Source organism: Branchiostoma lanceolatum, chromosome 2, assembly GCF_035083965.1.
Source record: "Branchiostoma lanceolatum isolate klBraLanc5 chromosome 2, klBraLanc5.hap2, whole genome shotgun sequence".
In the NCBI taxonomy this organism is placed as follows: Eukaryota; Metazoa; Chordata; class Leptocardii; order Amphioxiformes; family Branchiostomatidae; genus Branchiostoma; species Branchiostoma lanceolatum.
The window spans coordinates 19432216-19456794 of NC_089723.1; the positions used below are offsets into that span (position 1 = coordinate 19432216).

The following is a 24579-nucleotide window of genomic DNA, read 5'->3' on the forward strand; positions in this document are numbered from 1 at the left end:
CTGTTTCTGTCTTAATATTTGCCATTTGCCATGATGTTGGAAGTTTTTACTACTTTGGTGATCTACAAGATTTCACATTGATGATAGCAGATCAAGGAGGTCCATATAACCTCCATGAGCAGATACAACACAATGAGAGAAAGCTTCTGTATTCTAGGTTTGAGGTTTCTGCTTCCTTGCACCTATGTTGAACTGTTTTGTGTGTTGAGAGCTTAAGCTAACTTTTTTCGCAGTTCACTTTGAAGTTCCGAATCAATTTCAAGTAGTGAAAAAAGTAACTGGAATATTTGTTAATCAGTGTAAATCTGCTACTACAAGTTCAAAACGCGCATATCTATTGTATCAAATTAGAAAAATTAAGATATCTAATGAAACTTGAAAGGGAAAATTGGGTTTAGTGCTTTTATTATACAAACGCCCGCATTTACTATTCAAAGCATTTCTCAATCCAAAACACAAAAGCTGAAACATTTTTCTGGGGGTCTGCATAGAAGCAGTGCATTTTGAATTTCACAAATTCTTGGCACATTACAGGAAATTCAGGAGCATTCCTATTGCCACTGACTGATAATGCTTAAAGTTGAGTTAGAAAAGTCTGATTACAAACTACATGAAATCAAAACATCTTCCAGCGAATTCGTAGCTCTGGCTTGTACCTTTACTATTCAAGACGCTAGAAGTTAATTCTGCGTATAACTCAGTGTTGCCCATTAGTATTCTATACATGTATGTTAATTTTTATGTATGTATGTCTGAATTTACAGACAACTGAACATCTTGGTTCGTCATCACAACTACCTGTAATAAACCCCTTGAGGCAGTGAGGTGCAATATAAAGGTCTCTCACCCATTTGATGCAATTCAACAGTGTTTTTATCAACTGAGCTTAGATGTTAGTAGGAATTCAAACAGTCTCCAAAATCATTCAAGAAACTGCTTCTTATACTGTATCTCGCATTGAAGCATGAGGAAAATTCATTCAGTGGTATCCTTCCATCCAGGGAGACCTTGGAGCTGAGGAGAAACCATGCCTGCTTTTCTGACGGCATCTGCGCTCACCACCAAGCACAGATCTTAAATGGTATTCGCAGCTTTAACACTAACAGAACGAAAGAAGGCACATGTACCTCCAGACCTCTAAAATATGCAGTCTTTTATACAAATCTGAAGGGACACATTACAGTGTTTGGTAGCAAGAATGTGTTAGGAAGAAGTCTTCCGAAGACATGGTGGGAGGATTTCATCCATGCTTAAAATGAATTTGCAATATGTAAGAATGTCTGATGCCGTATTCTGGCATATCAGTCAATCATGAGAACACAAACAAAACTGGGGGCCAGTGGTGAATGCCAAATTAGGTCACATCACATGACAAATTAAGCCACGCCCACTGACACTTGATGTCGGTGACATGGCAGCTCCAACAGATATGTCATTGGATGGTTACGTAAATGGTCACGTGACTCGTTACCATGGCAGCATGGCTGAGATTTCACCTGTCACCAATTACCCACATGTCCCATTGTGAGGCAAAATCAAGTCTGGAGCCAAACCAATTTAGTTAGTTGTTTCCTGTATTTTTGCCGAAAAAATTGGGTCCTCTGGAATAGGAAAATGGAACAGACCTTCAACCCTTATGTATATACTTAAGTGTTTTGCTAAAGCTTGGTTTAGTGGCTTTATAAATATGAAAACATGTCTACCCAAAGTAAATTTTGTACTGACGACTCTCTATTTTGCCAGATTATATTTTCTAACTACATGTATATGAAAAGTATATCCCAAAATGCATGGGTACAGTTTTTAAGTACTAGTATGTGCAAATGATCGTGGGTTGGCTAGATAAAAGAAAAAGATGACAAAGTAGAAAGCCGACAAAAACGCCTAAAAACATGTCAAAAACCAGCCGAAACCCATGCTCTGCTTGGAGAGTACAAATGATCACTCTTAATCACAATGGTATTGAACAATACTTTATTTTTTTACAATACCCATCCATTCAACAACAATCTGTGTAATAATACTTGATAAAAATAAATAACAAAATGTCAGATACCTTTCCTTGGTCTGAAAACAGTATTTGGTCTGCCACAATATCTCAGAACATACTATATGTGCAAAAGGCTTTCTAGAACTAGATAAATGCTTTTTGTTCTGCTACAGGTTTGTCAATCTGCTCAAGCATGGAACATACAAAAGTGGAACATTACAATCATAAATACAAGGGTTTACATCTGTACAAACCACATCCTGAAAAGAACTGCCTGGAGACTGCAACCCTTACAATATTCAGGATCCGATATTGTTTAATCTGATACAATAGAAGGACGCTCCTGGCAGTTTGTCGAGACTGCTACAGCAGAACTTGGTATCTGAGAATAAGTCATAAAATACATTGCGAAATGACATAAGCTTCCACCCTTGTCATATTTTGGAGGTTAGTTGCAACAAGTTAACAACACTACACTAATACATTGCAAGTCAGCAACACAGCTGGTATTGTTAGTGAAATTAGGTAAAACATAGTTAATGAAAGTTAGAGAAGACAGGTGTTATGGAGTGAATAAAACAAAATGAACAGAACAGAGACCATAACTTATAATAGGATGATTTAGTTTTGGGACCTTATTAAGAACGGGCATTCTATATACACAGATTTTTGAGAAGGTTTACTTTTTCAATGCTACAGGAAGATGGACAACAAAAATGCTTAACTAAGTCTATAATTGTATCACTAGTCTAGCAAAGCTCATTTGTATGGAAGGCAATGACAGTAAAGAAGAAAATGCTTGCAAAAATGCAAATGTTCGAGAAAGAAATTCTTGGTTCCCCCATCATAAAGACTATTGTGTATCTCTAATTTGTTCGCTTCAAATCTTTAGGGACCAAAGTTAACATATAAGACAATCATTTGACTACTTTGGGTGGGTAGACTTTTAGGCCATTAGACGTTGATGAATGCCTTAAATGCACTGCTTTCTTTCAAAACACAGATAGAATGAGTATTCAAAAGCCAAAGTTAACAATGAAAAGTGGAATGTTCCAAAGTTGTAAGAAATAACAGTAAAGCGCTCTGAATTTTTCTCATTGTCCATTGCCAGCATGTTAATTTTTTTAATGTGTTGTATGACTTTTAGTACAATACAACACATTTCCTAATGTACGGAAACTCTGCTTGTTCCAAGGAATTAATGAATTTGCATTGATGGTGGGATCTCTTCTAAGCATTACAACAGCACACAAAGGTACTGTTACAGATGTAGGTCTAGTACAGAAGCAAATATGAAGTATAACATTGTACTAGCATGACAGTAGCAAGTAAAGATGGACTTTGTCACCTTTACAAAGAGTGATTTTCAGACAGTTGAGTGGTACAAAGAGAGATTTCCAGACAGGTGTGTACAGTACTACAGACACTTGAAACAGAGCTACATGTACGTGTATATAAAGCTACTCTAACAAACACTGAACCCGAAACACACATCATCTTCAAGTCTATTGGCTTTGCTCCTATCTGGGGAGATAGTGTCCATATAACAGTTAACTGGAAACACAAATTAAGGATAAAATCTGCTAACAGTCTTTATAAAAATGTAAAAATAGAACGCCTTGATAAACCTAACGTAGTTAACCGACATCTTTAAATTACATGTGAATATCTCAACAAAGCTTTAAAGGCGAGGCATTTCCACATCAATATTTCACAGGTGGTCATATTGTTTCGTCTCTGACTATCATAATTCATTATCATGCCATAACCAAGATTTTTGTGACATCTGGTCATGTTGAATCATGCACATTACTGCACCGCCCCATCGCACAACTAACATGATGCCCATTGCCTGATCAGCATTACTACAGCCACTACACGTATGTACAAACTTTTCCTACACCAGTGGTTACATGTGAGTCTACCTGGGGGTGGTTTGTTGTTAGGTCATTCTCAACTTGGCTACTAGATTGTGCATCAACACCATAGGAGAGACTAACACAGAATAGGATGATGGTCTTCACCTAAAGCTGAATCTTCTTTTTAAATACTGTATAGCATCTTGCCATGGACTGAAACCACACATGTGTACATGTTAGGGCCACCTTGGTTTTAGTAGACGCTATATGTACATAGAAAATTGGCATTTGACAGCACTGACAATAGCACAAGCAGACATCTTCCTATGCTGAATCGACACAATCCCCTCAGACAAGCAACAACTACACAGACTAACACTAACAGTGATTACTTTTTTTATAATACAAGTACTGCTGTATTGTTATATTTACAGATATCTTTACAAAAGGTGCTTTAGAGAAAATGCTTTCTGCATGGCAAACTTGCTCTTCACATCAAAGTCTTCACTTTCTCCGTACAGAAAAATACTTCAATCAGGACATGACCATCATCAGAACAGCAATTTGCTGAAACTAGAGAGAAGTTATGGAATGACCATAAAAAATATTGACCAAATCTTTTCCATGGAAAATATTTTGTGGACCCTTCTGATATACACTGTGTCCTACACGACACATACATTTTTGGACAACATGTCAGGTCAACTGCAACATCCACATGGACAGTCCCTTGTGTCAAATCTAGTGGCCCAAACTCACACCGGTCTCATCTTATCTGGAAGCAATCTTCAGCACAGTAGTTTTCCATTGTAGAAGACAATTTGGGCCACAAGTATTGAGAACAAGGTATTTTGTGTACAGTTTAGAGGGAAAACATTTCCCCCAACATAGAAACACCATCAAGGAAGTCCGACACATTAATTTGTACAAAGTTTTCCTGTTGTCAGAGCTTGTATGTTCCACTTTCACACCATATTTACTCAAAATAGGGTATATTCAAATATGTACAATATTTAAGCTGACTTTCTTGGCCAAGTTTCCAATGCACATGTGATTGAAAAGTATAGCGAGTGTTCACGAAGGTCTCTCATTTTTTATAAGGTTGTGGGTGTAAAAAAAGTTGGGCCAAATGTAGTTTCTGTGTAGCCTAATTTTAGAAATTCTTTGAGTGAAGGCATTTACAATAGAGACCAGTATTCGATCCATTCCCTTGTTCTCCAATGACATGTGCACTGGTAAGGATCAACACTGCAAGGACATGCTTAATATGTAGACATTGCTACAACATGTTCCAAAACCTCTTTGACTTTGCTTTCAATATTGAAAAGGACATGAACACTTCATTTTTGATCTTCATTTTTGGCATAAGCAAGGACAAATGTTCATAATAAGCTACAATTTCCTTCAAAGATGCCAGAATAACCTGCATTACCGGTATCACGAGGAGCTAATTTGAGTTGAGTGTGAACCTTAACTTTTTCCCCAAAACGTTTTAAGACTTGTTGGTCATTGGAACAGCTGCAGAAGCTACAAGGCAGGCAGATCCTTGCAGGTGTGAGTCCTTGCTGTAGGGCAGAGCCTCTCAGGCACCTTATGTTGTTTACTTTACATCCTATGCTACAAACAAACAGTGGCGACCAGCCTGTGCTACAAGATGGTTCCGCTGTGGCTGGGCCCGTCAGTGACTGCCAGGTGCATGGGGCACTGTCCATCTATCCACTGCGGAGACAGAACATTGACAATTTCATGATTAACAATGAACTTGGCAGTTGACAGTCAGCACATCAGTTTAAACGAACATAATGTTGTGATATAGTTCAGGACTCTGTGACTTTCTCTCCTCTACAACTCTATGAGAAGTTGCCGATAAAAGAATTATTGCGACTAAAATAAAGGCACAAATTTTATGTGCCTGGGCAATACAGATTTGTGAAGATGTGATACTTAAAAACAAAACAAAAAGCATTCTTTTACATCTTGTTGACTGTTCAGTTACACTTCACATGTCATTTCCAATAGCATGCTTCACCCTCTACTATGGTATTCTATTTCTCTTGACCTACACAGTTATAGAGACCATACCTGTATCAAGTTGTGCTCTATCTGCTGGGAAGACCTGAAGCGCTCGTTCATCTGCTGCTGAGAGAAGTTGTAGTGCATCTGTCCCCCCTCCCCTGCTCGAATGGGATCACCCATCATGTGATACAGGTCTGAGGGTAACACAAGAACGTGTCATTCACATTTTCTACAAGTCTGGCTTGATAAAACAGTCACAGACTTGTGATACAGTCAACTTCCACTAACAATAGTAACATTCAGTGATTTAGTGACTAAACTCAATATAGTTATATGATATGATACATAAGATAGCAATGATCACATCATTTTGAACCACATGTAACTGATAAACTCCAGTTTGCTTCATATCTAATGTCCTGATCAACATCTTGCCTTGTATTTTGGGGATCAAATTCTGCATAAGGTAAACTGTAGGAACATTTAGGTCCACAGGCAGATGTACAAACCACTGTCTTGATGATATCATCATTCCAACAACACACAAATACTGCTATAGCTACTGTACTATCTGGAACAACATTGAGTGTTACCTTTGAGTAAGTGTGCTGACCACATCTGAATGTCCACGTCTGGAATTTTGCTGGCAAGCTGCATAGCTGGGAGGACCATGTTCATACTTTCCTGTGGAGGAACATATGATACATTTGATTAGGGAACTATATCAAATCATCATAAACATATTTCAAGTGAAATACTAAGAAATAAATCTTTTCCCACTTTTTTGCCTTTGCTAAATGTCATGCCAATGATTGGAAAAACGAGAGAGCAAGAAATGAGATCTGTCGCACTAATTACATCATATGAGTTTCACAGTGAAACAATAAACTTAGAAAAGTAGTTCAATGTACTTTTCAGAGTTGAAATGTAATTTTACTTACTCTGCTGTTCCCTAATGACAAGAAGATGTGACCTAGCAGGACCAGCGAACAAGACGTCAATCTATTCAAGTCTTCTGCGTTGGACATCTTCAGGGTTTCTCTAAGGTATCTCCTGTGAGACAAGATACAGAAAGTGAGGTCCTGAGCAACAAAACATTAGACTGAAAATACAAGCAACAACAAGAAACTCAAGGTTGTCAAGAATACAAGAGCAATTAGAAATTGAAACTATGTATCGTCCTGATCAAAAAACATTAGACTGAAAATAGACAATGACAAGAAACACATGGTTGCCTTGGAAACAGGCTAAATTGAAACGGTATGTGTTGTTAACGCACTTTGCTTCGTGATATCTTTCCTGGAAGAATGATTGCAAGCCCCTGATGTAGTAGCCAGCCGCTGTCATTGCGTGAGAACTGGGAGACGACAAAAATGAAATCACGTTACCATTATCATTCCAGGGGACAAAACAGAACATAAGACAAGCTTTCACTTCCTACTGTTAATTAAACACCCTAAACCTGCTATAAATCCAGCAGTTGAAAAGTCCCCCCCCCCCCAAGCAAAAGAAGGGGAGGGTAATGAAGCTGTTTTAGTAACCCTGCTTCATTTTTCTTCTAAATAGATTTTCTAACAACCCTGGACAAGAAAATCAACCCTAGACAGAGTTTTAAAATGAATGCTCAATGCTGTAAAAGAAGCAATACTTGATTTACACTCACCTACTGGGATACGTGTCTGGATTTATTCTTTCTAATAAACTTAATAGCTGAAAAAAGACAAGAGGGAACATAAATGAGCCAGCATTTTTAAAAATGAGACATCTTCAGAGATATATACACATTTTTCATGCAACAGCAAAAATTGAGATAATACACAATTCTTTTCAGGACTTTCCACGAAAAGCACTCAAATCTTTCTACAGTGAATGTATATGACCCCTGACCTGCTGATTCTTCCCACTCCTGAGGTAGACAATGGCCAGGTTCAACGATGTGAACATCCACAGTTCTGGCTGTTGGGATAACTGTTGGAAAAGGTATAATATAGCAACATTAACAAAATGCAATTGCCTTAGCTTGATGTCCTTACATAAACCTGCACAAAGGAGTATTACATATATGTAAAAGGTAAAGGTAGTCCCAAAGCATTTTTGGGGCCGTAGGGGTAATGGGTTGTTATCCACTGTGTCTAGGACAGGGTATTGGAAGGCAGAGCCCATCCCCCTCCTTTCACCTCATCTTACCTTCACAACCTAAGTGTACTTATTTTTACAACTGGGTGGAGTGAGGAAAGTTGTGTTAAGTGTCTTTAGCAAGGACACAACCTCTAGCCAAGACCGCTAGGAATCAGACCCGTAGCCTCTCGATCAAGCCACAGCTAGCCCATATGTATACTGAGTTGAAATGTGCAAATCTAAACAACTGAACATAATAAGTTGCCCTCATGTGAAAGACTTCTGAAGCACAAATGTCCTTATGACTAATAAATAATGCAATGACATTTCTCATCACAAAAATGTCTGCAAAGTCTAAGTAAAGACCTGCATCTATTTAGAGATAGGGAAGGAATACTGACCCTGGATTCTGTCTGTGGTCTTCCTTGACTGGAGCTGGCGAGACGTGATGCGGCCATGGTGTTAGACATGATCTGCAGGGAGACAGAGGTTTGTTTTCAGAGGTTCTCCACACAAAACCTGTACAAACTCTTGATACAGTAGGAAAGGTAAAATCATGGCATATGCTTGTATAGTATGTTTGCAAGGATGAACCAATAGCCTTGGTTACAACTTTCTTGAAGAGACATTGGTGCTACACAACCACAACGATTAATTTCCATTATGTCACGCTATCTATAACACCACCAATACACAAACTTGAGTAGTAATAGAAGTAGTACATGTACTAGTAGTATTATCCAGTATTTGATAATACTGCTGCTCAGGTCCCAAATACGGATGGACAGCAGTCTGCTAGACTTCACATCACGCCATGCTGGCGAGACCGTACATCCTTGTATTTTTTCTGACACACTCCTTCCAAGATTTCCTTGGTCCACACGACCGCTGGCTAGGGATATAGTCTTATCTATTCCGCCTGTGACTTACCCTTAGTGCTGCGTTGAGTTGTCCCTCTGCACTGTCCAGACAGCCCATGGACATGGCGTACAGCCCCAGTAATGTGTGCAGCTGGGCCCCGTGGGTCACAAACAGTTTGGGCTGCTCGTGGCACACATGGCAGGCCTGGGATATCTGCAGAAGGAGGGGAACAGAAAGTTGTATTGGACACAAGCAAACATGCCTCAACTTTTCATAAAATCTTACTACAACTTTTTTCACTTCACTCAGGTAAAATAAGTACCTAGTTTCGGTTAGAGACACCACTCAGATAGGACGTTAAATAGAGGTACCGTGTTTGAGGAGAGCCACCTCGAGCAGGTGTTACGCCATGAACAAACAAACAAATAATAAAGTGCTCAGACTAGGAACTAACCCCTTGCTCACCTGCTTTAAACTCTTGAACAACAAAGAGGTATAACCCTTTTATACAATTTGATTAATACTACTTGTGCTAGCACATGGCTATCCAATACTGTTACATATCAAACAGTAGGCCATCGCAAAAATGTGAGTTGTCCATTCACTTAATTCTGTTCATCTATCAGGACCCAAAGATCTAAATAAATACAGATAGGAGTATGCCTGAGAATTGCGTGATTGTCCAGTATACCCACCTCCTGCACTGCTATGGACTGCTGTCCCATGACTAGTCTGCACATGATGATGTGTTCTAACAACATCAGCTGGAAGGTGGACAGGATTGGGCTGGAGTCCAGGACTGTGGACAAAGAAACATACAGCATCTATTACTGAGTACATCCAATTGTGAAGAAAGCAATGACTACTTTGAAAAAGAATTGAAAAGTACCTGTATCCCCAAGGTACATTGTACATGTATGTAGTTTCTTACAACTTTAAAAGAGTGCACTGTTCAAGAGATCTAATTGTGTGGCCATACAAGTAAGTACCCTCTTAGAGAGGATGACTTGTTGTAAATCATACTATTACTATTACTAGTTACTTTCTACAATTGTCACATACCTGTGCATACCAACTGTAATGGCAAACCTGACCAAAGTAAGTGACTTACTTTTGAGTTTCTCTATCTGCATGAGGGCCTTGTCTGTGTACTTCTGTGCCTTGTCCATGTAGCCCGCTTGCATGGAGTGCATCACAGTAACCTGGCGACATGGAAGCCACGTTAAACATGTGTGACCAAACAAGGAATCTTACAAGAAAAAGGCAACTGTCAGGTAGGTCTTGTACTACAGGTTGCTTCTTAAACTTTCTCTAGACTACAAAAACGTACTCTGTAGATCTACTGTAATGCTCCTTGGTCTGACACAACGCTTGGCGTCACAGAGCCGTAATGGCAGGGTGTTGGGGCCAGGGTTCCTGGGTTTGAATCCCCTGACATGCCCTGTTGGCATTGTGCCCTTGGGAAAGGCACTTTACATGAATTTCTTCACTTCACTGAGTACTTAGCTTCGGTTAGGGGTGGCCCCCGGATAGGACCTTAAATGGAGGTATCATGTTTGAAGAGGACCACACCTCAAGCACGCAAAAAAAACACCACACTTATCAAAGAAAGTAGGGGTCCTACCGGGGGTGAGTGGATCAAATAAATCTGTCTGGATATGCAGCTTGTACTCATCAGTACAAACCTTGTGTGTTATGCAATGCAGTTTACCGGGTATGCAATACCAAATGTACAAAGAAAGAACTCACCAGGTAGACCAGGACACACATGTGCTCCTTGGGAAGCCACTGGAACAGGTCTGCGGGGTGGGAGGGGGGTGGCTCGTCATCTGTGTGGAGAGCTGTGATGGTCTGTATACTCTGCTGCAACTGTTTCAGGTATGGTTTGACGCTCTTCACCTGAAAATAGAACACAGGGTATTATGTATGTACACACTTCCAGGCAGGTTTTAGCTAGGATTTATGTATAGGGTGTCCATGTAATTTGTGCTTTGAGTTTGACACCAGCACAAACGGCGAGGCATAGCCGTTAAGCGAGTGCCGAGTATGCATGAATTTTACCTAAATTCTGAACATGTGCTTTCAAAACAGTATTGGATAGTCAGGCTTTTTCATTTCATTCTCAGTGGACTTTTTCTTCAAAGTTGACATGCAAGAAATTGGCTTCAAAATGTCTTCAGAATAATTGTTTTTTTTTTGTAGAATAAGCCTAGAGAAGAGTGTTGTCCTTACCTGTCCAACCATGAGGAAGTTAGTGACTTGCAGTACCAGTAGATACACTCTGAGTGTTTCTCTGTGAGTGGGGTGTCCCGTCCAGGACTCCAACATGCTGTTACACAGAGCCAACAACGGGTGGACCTCGTGGAACTTCTTATCCATCAGCAGAAGCTGAAATCAAGAAAAAGAAATGTTTCTCATGTAGAGCTGCTCTAGTAGCAGGCCAATAGACGAATTTGAAGCACACAAACTGGTTTCATCATAGGGGGTATTTTGTTCACATACTGCCTAACGTTTTCGAACGACATTCCCCAAACCTTGATGAAGCAGGTGTTTGATTACATTTTTCTCTGTACTTTTATGCAAGTGAGGAATGAGAATTGTATTGGCATTATAAAGCGATATACAAAATTTTAACGGCAAATATGCAATGCTAGAAAAACACTCACCATTGCCTTGCTCAGCATAAACATTATCCTATAGAAGAGATAAATTATTGCTCATTAGAGGGTAAGGATTACACAATGTGTTGAGCAATGAAACAAAGCGCTACACATTCTAAGGATCATACTTTCACAGTGTATAAATGTGTGACAACCATTTTTCTATATCTTTAAAGAGAAACTTATATGTCAGCTAAAACTTGCAGAAATCACATTGTAGGTGATTTCTACATTAGATGGGTTTGGGTCTCACATGAGGACATTATAATCATAAAACTGCCATCACTTAACAATAAGGGATTATGGTATTTTCTTATTAATCACACAACAGGGATCCTGATTTATACAATCTGTATCTAACAACATCCACCTGTGCGCCTTTGTCACATATATCATGGAATTCCCAGCATTTTGATACTGAGGAATTGTGTTCTTTTAGTATTCGGCCCTGCATGTTAAATTATAATCTTGTAATATACCAGGCTGAAAGCAATAAAAAAGACTAAACTAAGCTAAACTGAGAACAGAGCTGTCATCACTCTAGATTTCTGATTACTTTCCAACTTTAAACTAGAGAACCACGATATGATATTATCCTCAATGATTTTCTTTGATATGTACACTCTGCACATACTGATACGCCATGATGAACATTATCTCCATGTGTGATGATCATCAGTTGGCAATCGTCCAGACATACTGATCAAACGGCACATTTACTAGCCGTACACCCATACTAAAGAAACCATGACATGCAGAATCACTGCCTTCATGAAGGGATGATCATACACATAAGCAAAAAAGTGATCTTTATTAATTGAAAATGCTCTAGACTAAGTGCTATACCGAAGAGACGTCTAATGTTCACTAGCTCTGCATGAAAATTAAGCTAACTTCTGCAGTCTGACAACGAATCATTTAGAATACCTGAGATATGTTACTGTTACTCTGATAACAACAATTCTACACTACACATCTAAGGGTATAAATAATATGTGATAAGTAGGATGCACGTTAAGGTTAGACAAGACATTACAAACTAGTAATTGATGACACAGAATGGCATAATCATATACATCATTTCTGCAGCATTAATCCACATCATACTTAGACACAAATACATCCACAGGGAAATACATTATCTCTATGATCCTAAGTATATTGGGGAAGCATGCAGGGTGATTAGAAGGTGCGCAAGGGTTCTGTGATTGCTAGGCATGCCGCTGGACATGTAGTTGGACATACCTAGTGTTGGTCTGATGTGAGCTCCACCCCACACTGAAGTACAGCAGGAAGGTATAACAAAACGCACATATTAGGATAGCTGGAATAAAACCTTCCTACTCTGAATCTACCTCCTTTAACTTACCATGGAAACTTGGGGACATCCGTGGTCATCACTAGTTGCTATGAAATCTTAACATCAAAAATCGTTCATAATAATACACCGTATTCTGTAATCATAGCATCAAGTATTACAATTTATATCATACCGGGGCTGTGATAACCTTTGATATGGATGTTCGGACTGGGCTTTCCTAGTTCGATTTGAACGATTTGAACTCACTATGACTTTGAGTACGCCGCTGTGGGGAATTTGAATACCAAATTTAGAATTTGGAATCGATGTTGGAAATAAAACTCTCTCAAATTCGGGCACAATTCGCATTGAAATGTGTGTTTTTTCGGGTCGGTATGACATGTCGTCAGCGGGCAATCTGACACGTGGTCGGGCTGGTACCTCAGTCAATATGAACTACACCGTGTTGTATTTATATGAATAAAAGGTCTGAAAGTGGAAAGCATGAGGAATGTCTACACTACATGACCCTATCCTATGTACACTGCTGACAACACTGGTGTGCCCTACCTTGTGTAGTAGGCCCCTGCCATGGCAGCAGACTCTGCTCCATGTCCCAACAGCTCGCAGGCTGATATGTTGTCTCCTTCCCATGCATGGATTTGCTACATGGAAGTATGGGAGTGCACATTCAAACTCATTAATGCCTAGAGACTAGAGAGCAAACTACATGTAGTTGGATACAAACTTCATGGTAACAAAGTTGACCCATGTATGAGTACTTTTCATAACAAGTAATCTTTGGATGAACCAGTAAGGCAGTAACCTATGGGGAGTCTCCATTCAATGATTTGTTACTGGTAATCTTTTAATGTCTTTCTTGTAATAAATAATATGAAAAGAATGCCCTAGGAATATTATGTGTCAAACTTCGTGCCTATCCTAATAAATAAAAACTGAAAATGGGGTGATTTTGATAAGACACGTTTATGTCATAAGATCATGTTTGGTTTCTTCCTATTCTCAGCCTATGAGCAAAGAACTAAAATCAACCATTCATCAAGAACTCCAATGGATACTTACACAGACCACCTGCAGTTATTTTTGTTACCTAATATACTTCATATTTAGTACTGGCAGTATATTTGCTACCTTGTAATATCAGTAAAACAAATTTCTATAAGTGATCCAAGCATGTGTATGACTTAATGATATTCTCATCCTGGCACTGACACACAACCCATTGGAGAGTGATACTGGATTTATGGATTTATGCTAAACCACCATACTATAGGCAGCCTAGAATTAGGGACTGCATTATAGCGGGCCCATTTAGACCTGAGCAACTCCTCATAACTTACCGCTAACTGGAAGAGCAGTCTGAAGTGCCAGTAGGGTGCTGGCTGCGATGTGCTGATGGCTTTCCTCAACAACGACTTGGCAAGCTGAATCTGGTTTTGCTGGGGAACACAAACGTACAATAAATAACATGCAAGCTAACATTTTACCTGGTTATCTCCGTTCAAAGATAGCATGCCATGAACATGAAATTGCTATCATCTAAGATTGAGAGACTGTCTTGATCATTTTACAATTAGTTTGTGCAAACCAGGTGCTGATCATCTAAATCAGAACCTTGTTTGCACAAAATGACTTGAGTAGAAAATGATCCAGATCAGAAAATCTATCTAATGACACAAACATGTTTCATTCTGTCGTACTGACATGAAGTTTCCATTATTAGGAAATTTAGATGATATTAACTAATAAAGCAGTAGTAGGAGAGGTACACTTACGTGTTTGTAGTAAAGGTTTGCCAAAATGGCTGCTGCCTCGTATCTGACATCGTCAAATCCAGCAGGAACCTAAAAACTGGTCAAGGATCGAAACTTGCAAAGTACAAAAGTGTACAGGCTCTTCATGCATACCTATGGCACATTAATCATAACATAAGTGGCAAGACTGTTGTCATTTACTATTGATGGATGCTTTATAAGAATTAATGAGTAGAAATTTTACTCATTGCTGCTGCTTCTGGTCTCCAAAAATCACGACATTACATCCACGAGATAATGTAAAAAAACAACTATTCTTCATAAAATTATTGTGAACAAAATTCTGGAATTCCTTGTTTGATATCCCCTTTAATTACAAATACTGTATATCCAGGGCAGGCTCTGTTTAGCAACTAAAATATCCCCTATCATTTTTACTAGTATCAGCAATGCTATGTGGAAAAAAGGCTCCACCAAAGAGGTGCTGACAAAAATTCTTACCAGTATCATCCATCACAAAATGTCATAATAGTCAACAAACCATCCAAAAAGAAGAACAGGCTGCAAAAGGCTCCATCGTAACTTGAGCTGAACCTGTTTTTACTCTCATCAAATTTCTAGTCTCCAGAGAACGTAATTCACAAAATCACATGGGTGCAGGGTTATTTTACAGGTGCACTGGTAGTTGTTTCAAGGTCAGTACAGGTGTTGACATAAATGCTAATGTCACACAATTGTTTACACATCCAGGTGGCAAAACAGGATACTTGTCACAAACTGTATCTACACAATATATTAAACCATCAATTCAGTAGACTAGTAGTAAGCAGGACAAGTGTTAAAAGGGTATTTGATAGCCAACACTGGTAAAAGTAGCAAAGCTGCATAAAAACAATGTTAAATTGTATTCTTCTATACTAGTATTATGGATGTAATCATGTTACATATAAAGAACACTGTATTTGATTTTGAATCTGTATGCAGACACTACACCAATCACTCCACTTGTCAAGTAACCATTCTGCTCTAATAAAAAAATGTAGTTGACTGCTCGCCTAAAAGAAACCACATCTCAAATGACATTTCACCTCAAAAAGGCAGGATGATGATTTACTGTGCCTTTTTGTGCATAATTCTTAAGCAATGCTGCTACTATGAGGACCCCATATTAAGTACTGCACCTTGCCGTCTTCACCTTTGGTGACCATTAAACGCACATTTACTGCCGTACGTCATGCCATAATGTCATTAAGGTGCAGGAATATTCATTAAGGGTAAGACTGGCTTTACAACCGCACACCTCCCCCTCCCAGGCATGCACAAGTAACACGCCCACACGCACGTATTGATTGTCCGATCAATCCCACTTGCAAGTGAAAGTGAAGAAGTGCACACCTGAGGGATTTCCCACCTCTCCACTATCAGCAGATTCCTGATGAGGCATAATGCGAGTGCATCCCTGAGTGGAGGCGGTAATTTCTCTGTTTTTATACCACACATTATTGGCAATCTGTGCCCTAAATGAGCAATGAATCGCGAGGAAGCACATTATCACACTGTAGGCAACCTGGTTGTTATTGTAAGATCTTCCTGATCATTTCCTGTCCTCGAACTTTTGCCCCGGGTTCACCTTGGGATGAGTGAATCACCTGTATTGTACCCCATGTAACCTTCTAACAACGTGTAACCACTCCTACAGACGAACAGTTCAGGCGCCTCATGACAATCCCGCCCACGTTCCTACCATCCGAGGACGCCTGAGGTAGTACTAGGTTTTATGATGTGTCAAATTTGGCGGGACAAATCACCCATGACATACATGAATCAGGGCAGGCCCGATCGGGACATGTCATCTTTCAAACAGAGTATCATCTTGCAAACGATAAGGATACGGATTGTGTCAGCAGCCACTGAAACGGAACCAACAAACAGACTTCAATACGGTTACAGAGTTATAAATTCACAGAGAATACTAGCTTAAGGATTCGATGAATTCGTAAAAATGCCTAAAAGCGACATTTACAGCTTTGAAAATGTATTTCTTACCGCCTTTTCCAAGTGGGAGCGCGCCAGGTCGGTGTTTTTGGTGTGGGTAAACAATAAGCTGCCGAGTTGCAAGTGTGTCCGGGCCTCGATCCCGGGAGGTGGGTTGAACTGGAAAATACTTTCCAAGCAGTGGATACATAGCTTGATTTTGGGTGGATTAGCAGTCCTGAAACTTTCTGCGAGACCCAAAAGAGACAAATACCAGGAATCATTCTGGTGCTGAGGCAAAGGTACCGCCGCCATATTGAAATTTGAAGTGATGGACTAAATATCACGAGATTTCGTAGTGAGCGAGAATTCAACGAGATTTGGTTGGGCTAAACCAATAGTAACGGTTAGGGATGAATGTAGTATTATATTCAATAAAAGTAGCTTAATCATCATATCATCACCACTAATTTCAATATCATTATATTTCAAAGTCAATTCTAATTAAATAGTTATCATATTCATTCAATACAGAGGTATCCTTTATACCCATTGGAGTGTAAAAAGTATTCTGCCCCCCATCCTCATGGACCCAAATAATGATGTTACCTTTGACCCGTTCGTGTCCGCACATGGCTGTGTGAAGTTGTTTCCTGACGTGATTTTTACGGACTGAAACTTCTATACCGTTATTCATACACTCACGGAAGTTGATGGACATAGCTGTTGCTATTAAAGAACAGCATTCATGGCGAAGGGAAAAGCTGTAAGCTCCAAGGGGCCCAAGGTTAGTGCGATTAAACTTAGAAACATCTCCCAAACCAAAGCCAGCAACAAGCGCAAGAAAGCCACTGGGAAAGCCAAGAACAAATCTAGCTCTACCCAAGTGGGTAAGAATGCCTCTGGTGGGGGTGGTAACCTTGGAAACCTTGGCAGTGACGGAGAAGATGTGGAAGAAGAAGTTGTCCCAGATGATATGGTCGATGATGACCATATGGAATACCTGGAGACTATGGGACAAAATATCAGTTTTGTCACTGACACCCTAGAGGAAAAGAAGGAAGAAAGGAATGAGAAAAAGAGGAAAAAAGATGACCATGATGAAGTTGCGGACTATGAGGAGTTGCCACGGAAACAGTTCCGCCAGATGGAAACAGAGGACAGGAAGTACCTGCATCTACTCCCTATAAAAGGAGATCGGGGGATTATCCCACAGATGATGGAGAAGACTGAATCAGATGAAGAGGACGTTATCGAACAAGAAGAGGATGAAGAAGAAAATGTTGAGAAGAAAAGTGCAGTAAAATCAACAACATTGCCTGAGACTCTGTCTGAAGTGGAACTACTTAAACTCAAGAAAGATACTCTAGCACGTCGTAAGATGCAGATTGCCAAACTCTCCATCCGCGTGATGGACAGTCCCCAGGAGGCCCTGTCTTCCCTGAAGGCTCTGCGAGTGATGCTGAATGAAGAGGATCCTCAGGTGGCCGTGACGGTGAGGAAGCTGGTGATGTTGTCTCTGTGTGAGGTGTTTAAGGACATCGCGCCTGGGTACCACATCAGGACCAGGACAGACAAGGAGACGCAGCAGAAGATGAAGAAGGATGTGAAACAGATGGTGGAGTGGGAGGAGGGACTGGTGAGACAGTACCAGCTGTACCTGCAGCACATGGAGGACATCATCAAGGCCTGTACCAGCAAGAAAAAGGCTCAAGGGGTGGTATGTTTTGGTATTAATTTTTTTGTACCTGTAGTTCCCACTTGTAGATGTATATTATTTACTGTAATTAGTGTAAAGTTAGTACTGATACTGGAATCATCTTTAAAACAAAAGACAAAGGAAGAAAATACCAGGCTGCTGACCAACATTGATTGGTGAAACAAAGTTACTACTCTACATTTGTAAGACAATGTTTTGTGAAGAACCATCAATATTGAATAAGCAAATCATCATCATAGCTTGTTGCATAATAAGCAAATGATTATGGAGAATTTAAACTATTTGCTTACTCAAGAGATTTGACTCTACCGTCTACGGAATGTTTGACTGAATCCCTTGATCATGAAGTCCTCTCTAGCTTGCTATCTGACTCAATTGCTCTGGAAACGTGACTTAATACAGGTGTGACATCAGAAATGGGTCAAAGGTTGTTGGAAGTTAGTATCGCTCCCCAGCCCGGTTGAGATATCGACTTTCAACAATCTTTGACCAATGGCCTAGTCACACCTGCACTACTTTTATGTGTCCAGAGCAATCGGGTCAGATTAGCTAAAGAGGACTGATTGATTCAGTGGAAAATTCTGGTGAGTCCAATTTTTTTGAGTTGGTGCCCAGATCATATTCTCCATGATGTAATTTAGCAACTTAGATGATCTTTCATGCAACTGAAGTTATGATATATTTTGATTTGTACCCTCACAGAGTGTCCAGAACAAGCTGCCAATGAAAGCCCTACAGAGTCTGATGGAGGTGGCTGTGAAGTGCATGTGTGAACTGCTGGTTAGCCTGATGCACTTCAACTTCAGGACTAACATCATGTCTGTCATAGTGCCACTGATGGACTCTTATAACTCTGACATAGCAGACCTGTGCTGTGATACTGTGAAGAAGGTAAGCGTTGGGTACAATATACTGTGGATTTGTTTATTTTGGTAGTGGCTGAATTTCGCGGTTGAAGGGGAAAAGGAGGTTTACGCTTTGTTTTGATTTTGCAGTTGAAACAATTCTGCTGTGCACTACAGTACAGTAGTAATACATTGGAAATGCACATTTGCAGTGGAGAGGTTGCCGTGTAAACTGGAAAGTAAAACCACCAGAAACATGTCTGTATCTATATAGCCGGTTTAACCGCCATTATGCGTAACACACCAGCTTCGAGCTCCATGTCAAGATTTACAGTACTTTTTTTTGGGTTAATGCATCATGTATGCATCATGTATGCAAAATGTGGACATGTGGATACTTTGTTCCCTCTACTGTCCCCGCTGTCCTTATAGTCAACAGAATCTTCAAGATACTGAAGGCAGTTGACTTATAAGAAAGAAGAAGATGTATATTCCATCCATCCACTGATCTCTGTAACTACATGTCTATCACTTTCAGTAATGTACCTAGCCATGTAAGTCTAAACTATGTGGCCCTTAACTGAAAATGCATGTCCAAATTTCATTTTTTCTTTGTTGAAAATCATTTTCTTCTGCAGGTCTTCAAACAGGACAGACAGGGTGACTCTACCATGGAGGTGGTGAAACTCATTACTGGTATGGTGAAGAGTAAGGCATTCAGTGTCCAGTCCAAGGTGCTAGAAACGTTCCTAGCACTTAAAATCAAGGTAAGATAAGCATTCCCTGTAGTTTCTACCGTCAGGAGTTTATATGTTTTAACCTACGGAGATGTGCTCGTAATTTCTTACAAAAAATGTTCCTTTCATTGTATATCTTCGACTCTTGCACCTTTATTGAAACAGAATTACGTTAACAGATAATGATGTAAAGGTACAATTCACATGTATGATATAATGAAGCTTTGGGGTACAAAATTCCCTACATTTGTACATGATTCAAGATATCAAACAGCTGCACATCCACTTACATATGTAATACCCTTAATGATGCACACAGGAGATAAAATCCAAAGACCCCGAGAAAGAAGTGGATAAGAAGATGAAGGAAAAGAAGGAGATGTTGAAGAAGGGATCTCGCGCCCAGCGTAAACGAGCCAAGCGGGAAGAGAGACTGACACGTGAGCTACTGGAGACTGAGGCTACAGAGAACCAGAAGAGGAAGCTTAACCTCAACACTCAAACCATAGAGGTTAATCTTTTTGTTTAATCTTGGGTAGTGCCACAACAGCGTAGGAAATGTTTTTTTAAGTATTCTTCTTCTTTGTCAACTTGCAGTTGTTTTCATTTTTACCGCTTTTCAACTGATATTCATGTTAAGGATGGTTGATTTCACCAGGTATGCATATTTTAGGCACATTCAGGACCCTACCAATAACAAACCTTTAGGACAGCAAGTTTACCCTAGTCCTATACTGTAAATGCATTCAATTTCGTGATGATTTGATTTGGTGGTAAGGAGTAAATGCGGTGGTTTTGAGTTTGCATTAGTGCCATAGTCACACACTACAACAGTAATAGAAACACTGGGACCTTTACGGACAGCCAGTCGGAAACCGCCTACAGGTAACTCCGACTAACTCGGCAGTGGTGCTACATTTGGACAGAGCAGTCGCCTCCAACACATTATGATACTGTACAATGTACAATATGTGCATGTAGTGCAAGAGACAGAGCACAAATTTTCCAGGTGGTTTTGAGTTTGAGGTGAAGTGGTCACTGCAAAAACCACAAACTTAAAACTATTGTGAACTTAAATGCATTCAAAACATTGGAAATTAATCGTTGTGGGTTTGGATACAGTTTTATATACAGAACTCTTTTCAACTCACAACATCTTTTGATAACTCTTGTTTTTCTCTTTTTACAGATGGTGTTCCTGACATACTTCCGTATCCTGAAGAAGAACCGACAGTCTGTCCTGCTGCCGTCAGTACTGGAGGGTCTGGCCAAGTTCTCCCACCTCATTAACGTGGAGTTTTTCAATGACCTGATCACTGTACTTAGAGAACTGGTGGAGTCAGGGAACCTTAGTTACAGGTAAGGCCACAGGATGGGGTTGCAAGATACATCAATTTTTTGCAGGTGTCTTTATTTCTTTCCATTAGATTAATGCTTTTACCTAACAAAAGCCGCAAGTAAGAAGATTCAATGTAGCGTGCGTAGTCCAGTGGTTAGCGATCTTGCCTCTGGAACTAGAAGCCCGGGGTTCGATCCCGGCTGTGTTGCTCACCCGACATGCACGCTACCGGAAAAGATCGTAGTCCTTAGGACGGGACGTTAGGCCGTGGTCCACTGTTCATTGTGCTATTCGAAAAGAGCTAGGGGAATTTCCCCGGTACAATGAACCTGTAAATACTGTACATAGCGTCTGTCATCTTCTCTGTCACGACCAGTGAAAGATTAACTCTTCAGTGAGCTAAAACTGGATCGAGATTACTTTACTTTCCTTTCCATACACCCACCATATGCCAACCATTTCTTAGCGCTTATTGTGATACATCCATGTGAGATTTTTTAGCAGATTTGAAATGTCTGTGTATTGATGACTGCAAATGATGAACCACGTTTGTAGTATACAAGATGATAAGCAACATGTGTTGAAGCGCCACCATGTATGATAAGGTGGTACTGCAGACATTTAAGCAGTAGGTACTTGCATCTCCATTTCATCACTTTGACGTAGATGCTGAACTGTGCTTTCTCTATCCGTAAGAGACACTCCACTGCATGGTAAAGTGCCACCATGTATGATAAGGTGGTACTGCAGACATTTAAGCAGTATATGCTTGGCAAGTTGCATCTCTATTTCATTACTTTGATGTAGCTGCTGAACTGTGTTTTCTCTATCCGTAAGAGACTGTATGGTGAAGCGCCACCATGTATGATAAGGTGGTACTGCAGACATCTTAAGCAGTATATGCTTGCACCTCTTTACTTTGACATGGCTGCTGAACTCTGTCTTCTCTATCCCCAAGGGAGACACTCCACTGTATGGTGACAGCGTTCCAGATCCTGTCTAACCAGGGAGGTGTTCTCAACATCGACCCACTCAGGTTCTACACACACCTTTATGCCAACATGCTGCATCTACATGCAGGTAAAATAACATTCACATTTACCATGGTACAGTGTTGTTTGTTTGTTTGTATTGTATACATTACCCAGTAAACCTCCCCTTGGTGTAATACACCAGGTTTGTACTAAACAGCACAAACTGTATATCCTGACAGATTTATTTGATCCACTCGCATTGGGAAGGACCCTTACTCTTTTTTATAAGTGTGCTGGATTCTTTTACTTGCTCGAGGTGCGTCCGAAAACACGGGAACTCTATTTAACGTCTTGTTGACATTCTTCTTTATTTTGTGTTGTGTTGTGCACCCAAAATTCTTTCTGTTCACCCAAATTTTTAGGTTAGGTGCACCCGTGAACCTATTCCCCAAAATGAATTTTGAGCCCTGATCTATATATTACTTGTTAGCTGATTTCCTTCCATTCCTTCCTGTAGGTCAGGACACAGATGACACCACCAATGCCCTGGAGTGCATTGACATCATGTTGAACAAGCGCAGGAAGCAGGTGTCCATGCAGCGTGCCTTCGCCTTCCTGAAGCGGCTGTGCTCTCTGTCCCTCCAGCTGCTGCCCAACAGCACCCTAGGAGCTTTGGCTGCCTCCCGGGAGTTCCTGAAGGTCTGTATCTGTTGGTCAACTTTTAGCACACTGAAGTAGCCGTTTGGCACCCAATTCTCTATTGGTTACAGAGTTAGGCAGCAGGGAGAAGGTTAAGGTGCTTATGTCACCAATGACACTAGAATACAACAATGCCTGATTACATGCAACCATCCAAGTATCATTCAATGAACAAAGAGGATTGTTCAAAATATACACCCTTTTGATGTCATTGAACATCAGATCTTACAAATCATACTTCCAGTTCCTGATTCCAATCTGACTGATTTACATCAGATGAGTACAAAATAAGCTGTCTTTCTCTGTACTTTATGCAAGTGATGAAGACCACCCACGGGAAATGAATACCCTTGAGACGCTGGGCTCTGTGACACCGGTCGGGGGATGTCGTTTTATTCTTTGCAGACCTGTGCCATGACAGTTTGAGCAAAATCTTCCCTATGATAAAAGCAGTTTATGTGGCTCAAATTCATCTATTCATGCACAAGATTGTCAGGTTGTATTTATTCTTTCTCTTCCCATGGCTTTGATTGTAGGTTTTCCCCAAGACAGACATGCTGCTGCAGATTGAGGAGACCCAGGGAGGCGGCATGTACCTGCCTGAGCTACAGGAGCCCGAGCACTGTAACGCTCACACCACCGCACTGTGGGAGCTTCACCATCTCAACCGACACTACCACCCTCATGTACGCAGATATGCAGCTCATCTACTACGTAAGGCACCTTCCGAGGGAGCTGGATCCCTTCCACCAGCACTCGACAGGAAATCCCCCTCTCAGCTATGGCAAGAGTTTGATCCTTCTGAGATGAACTTTAACCCCTCTATCCCTGGACCAGGGAAGGGTGGGAAGAATATGAAACCATTTTCCAGGCTGGGAAGCCTGGTGCAGGAGAGCATGAGGAAATTAGAGTAGGATGTTTGTGGTGATGCAATGTAGATATAGTATGGAGGAAAACGAAAGATTTCTACTGAGACTTGCAGATCATTATATCATATTAAATGCAAAGATCTGTGGAAGAAATCATGTAACACAGGTTGTAGCACAGTGGTCTCTCATTCTTTACATTCGTAGAGCAAAGAGGCCAGCCAGGGTAACAGGATAGCTAGTACAGGCTAGGCCTTGAATATGAATAGACCAGATATAACTGGATGTGGGGTGTTTCTGGTCACTTATCTGAAAGTGTGCTACAAATGTACAAAAAACAATAATCAACATGCTAAAAGCCAAATAAATAGCAAGGCAGAGTAACACTGAGAGACATTGTTTCTGATTGACCCTCAGTTGTACTTATTTCTTGTTTGCAATATGGACAGATTGAGATATTTAGCAATGATTTCAAATGCTCGTCAATTTATTTTTTTAAAAACTACAGGAAGACCTGCCAACCAATCTGGAGAAAGAATTTGGATACTCTTTTGTGCATCCTTATAAGATTAAACTTTAATCTTATTTCTTATAAGATTAAACTTTAATCTTATAAGGATGCACATTTGTAAAATCTGATATTCCCCCAAGATTTTACTCAGGCCCCAAGGGAAACTGGTATTTTGTTGATTTTACTTAACTTTAATTGACATAATTCTGTCAAACACATAATCAAGCTGTCCTAACAAGAACTCAGCTTCTTTGAAGTCAGAGATCATATCAGAAAACAATGTACATGTATTGTTAGATATACTTACACATAGTGATACAAACTTCTGGTTGAGG

At 40.2% G+C, this 24579-nt stretch overlaps 2 protein-coding genes across 3 annotated transcripts; one reads left to right on the forward strand and one right to left on the reverse strand.

Annotated features, from left to right (window-relative positions):
* Positions 1-1960: 1960 nt before the first annotated feature.
* On the reverse strand, positions 1961-16894 carry LOC136427777 (MAU2 chromatid cohesion factor homolog). Of its 2 annotated transcripts, XM_066416930.1 has the most exons (20): positions 16626-16894; positions 16472-16489; positions 14601-14669; positions 14166-14264; positions 13375-13469; positions 12750-12782; positions 11511-11538; positions 11077-11232; positions 10594-10743; positions 9956-10046; positions 9540-9643; positions 8914-9057; positions 8385-8456; positions 7753-7833; positions 7529-7575; positions 7145-7222; positions 6807-6918; positions 6459-6549; positions 5932-6059; positions 1961-5568 (listed from the first exon to the last, which is right to left on the reverse strand). In XM_066416930.1, the coding sequence occupies exons 1-20, from the start codon at positions 16866-16868 to the stop codon at positions 5497-5499; spliced, it is 1911 nt and encodes a 636-aa protein (XP_066273027.1). In that variant the 5' UTR covers positions 16869-16894; the 3' UTR covers positions 1961-5496. The 2 variants fall into 2 exon arrangements, with proteins under 2 accessions (XP_066273027.1, XP_066273028.1); XM_066416931.1 differs by lacking the exon at positions 12750-12782.
* A 261-nt stretch (positions 16895-17155) lies between these two features.
* LOC136427776 (nucleolar complex protein 3 homolog) lies at positions 17156-24226 on the forward strand. Its single transcript, XM_066416929.1, has 8 exons — positions 17156-18273; positions 18976-19164; positions 19757-19885; positions 20175-20366; positions 21045-21214; positions 22153-22274; positions 22686-22867; positions 23404-24226. The coding sequence occupies exons 1-8, from the start codon at positions 17302-17304 to the stop codon at positions 23779-23781; spliced, it is 2334 nt and encodes a 777-aa protein (XP_066273026.1). The 5' UTR covers positions 17156-17301; the 3' UTR covers positions 23782-24226.
* Positions 24227-24579: the final 353 nt, after the last annotated feature.

Bases quoted from the DNA above. Each gene is read 5' to 3' on its own strand.
- LOC136427776 (XM_066416929.1), top strand. From the start codon at position 17,302: ATGGCGAAGGGAAAAGCTGTAAGCTCCAAGGGGCCCAAGGTTAGTGCG. The intron at 18,274-18,975 runs GTATGTTTTGGT...GTACCCTCACAG, and splicing joins AGAAAAAGGCTCAAGGGGTG to AGTGTCCAGAACAAGCTGCC. The intron at 21,215-22,152 runs GTAAGGCCACAG...TCTATCCCCAAG, and splicing joins TCAGGGAACCTTAGTTACAG to GGAGACACTCCACTGTATGG.
- LOC136427777 (XM_066416930.1), bottom strand. From the start codon at position 16,868: ATGGCGGCGGTACCTTTGCCTCAGCACCAGAATGATTCCTGGTATTTG. The intron at 14,265-14,600 runs GTAAGTGTACCT...TGTGTTCCCCAG, and splicing joins CAAACCTTTACTACAAACAC to CAAAACCAGATTCAGCTTGC. The intron at 6,060-6,458 runs GTAACACTCAAT...TGTTACCCTCAG, and splicing joins GTCAGCACACTTACTCAAAG to ACCTGTATCACATGATGGGT.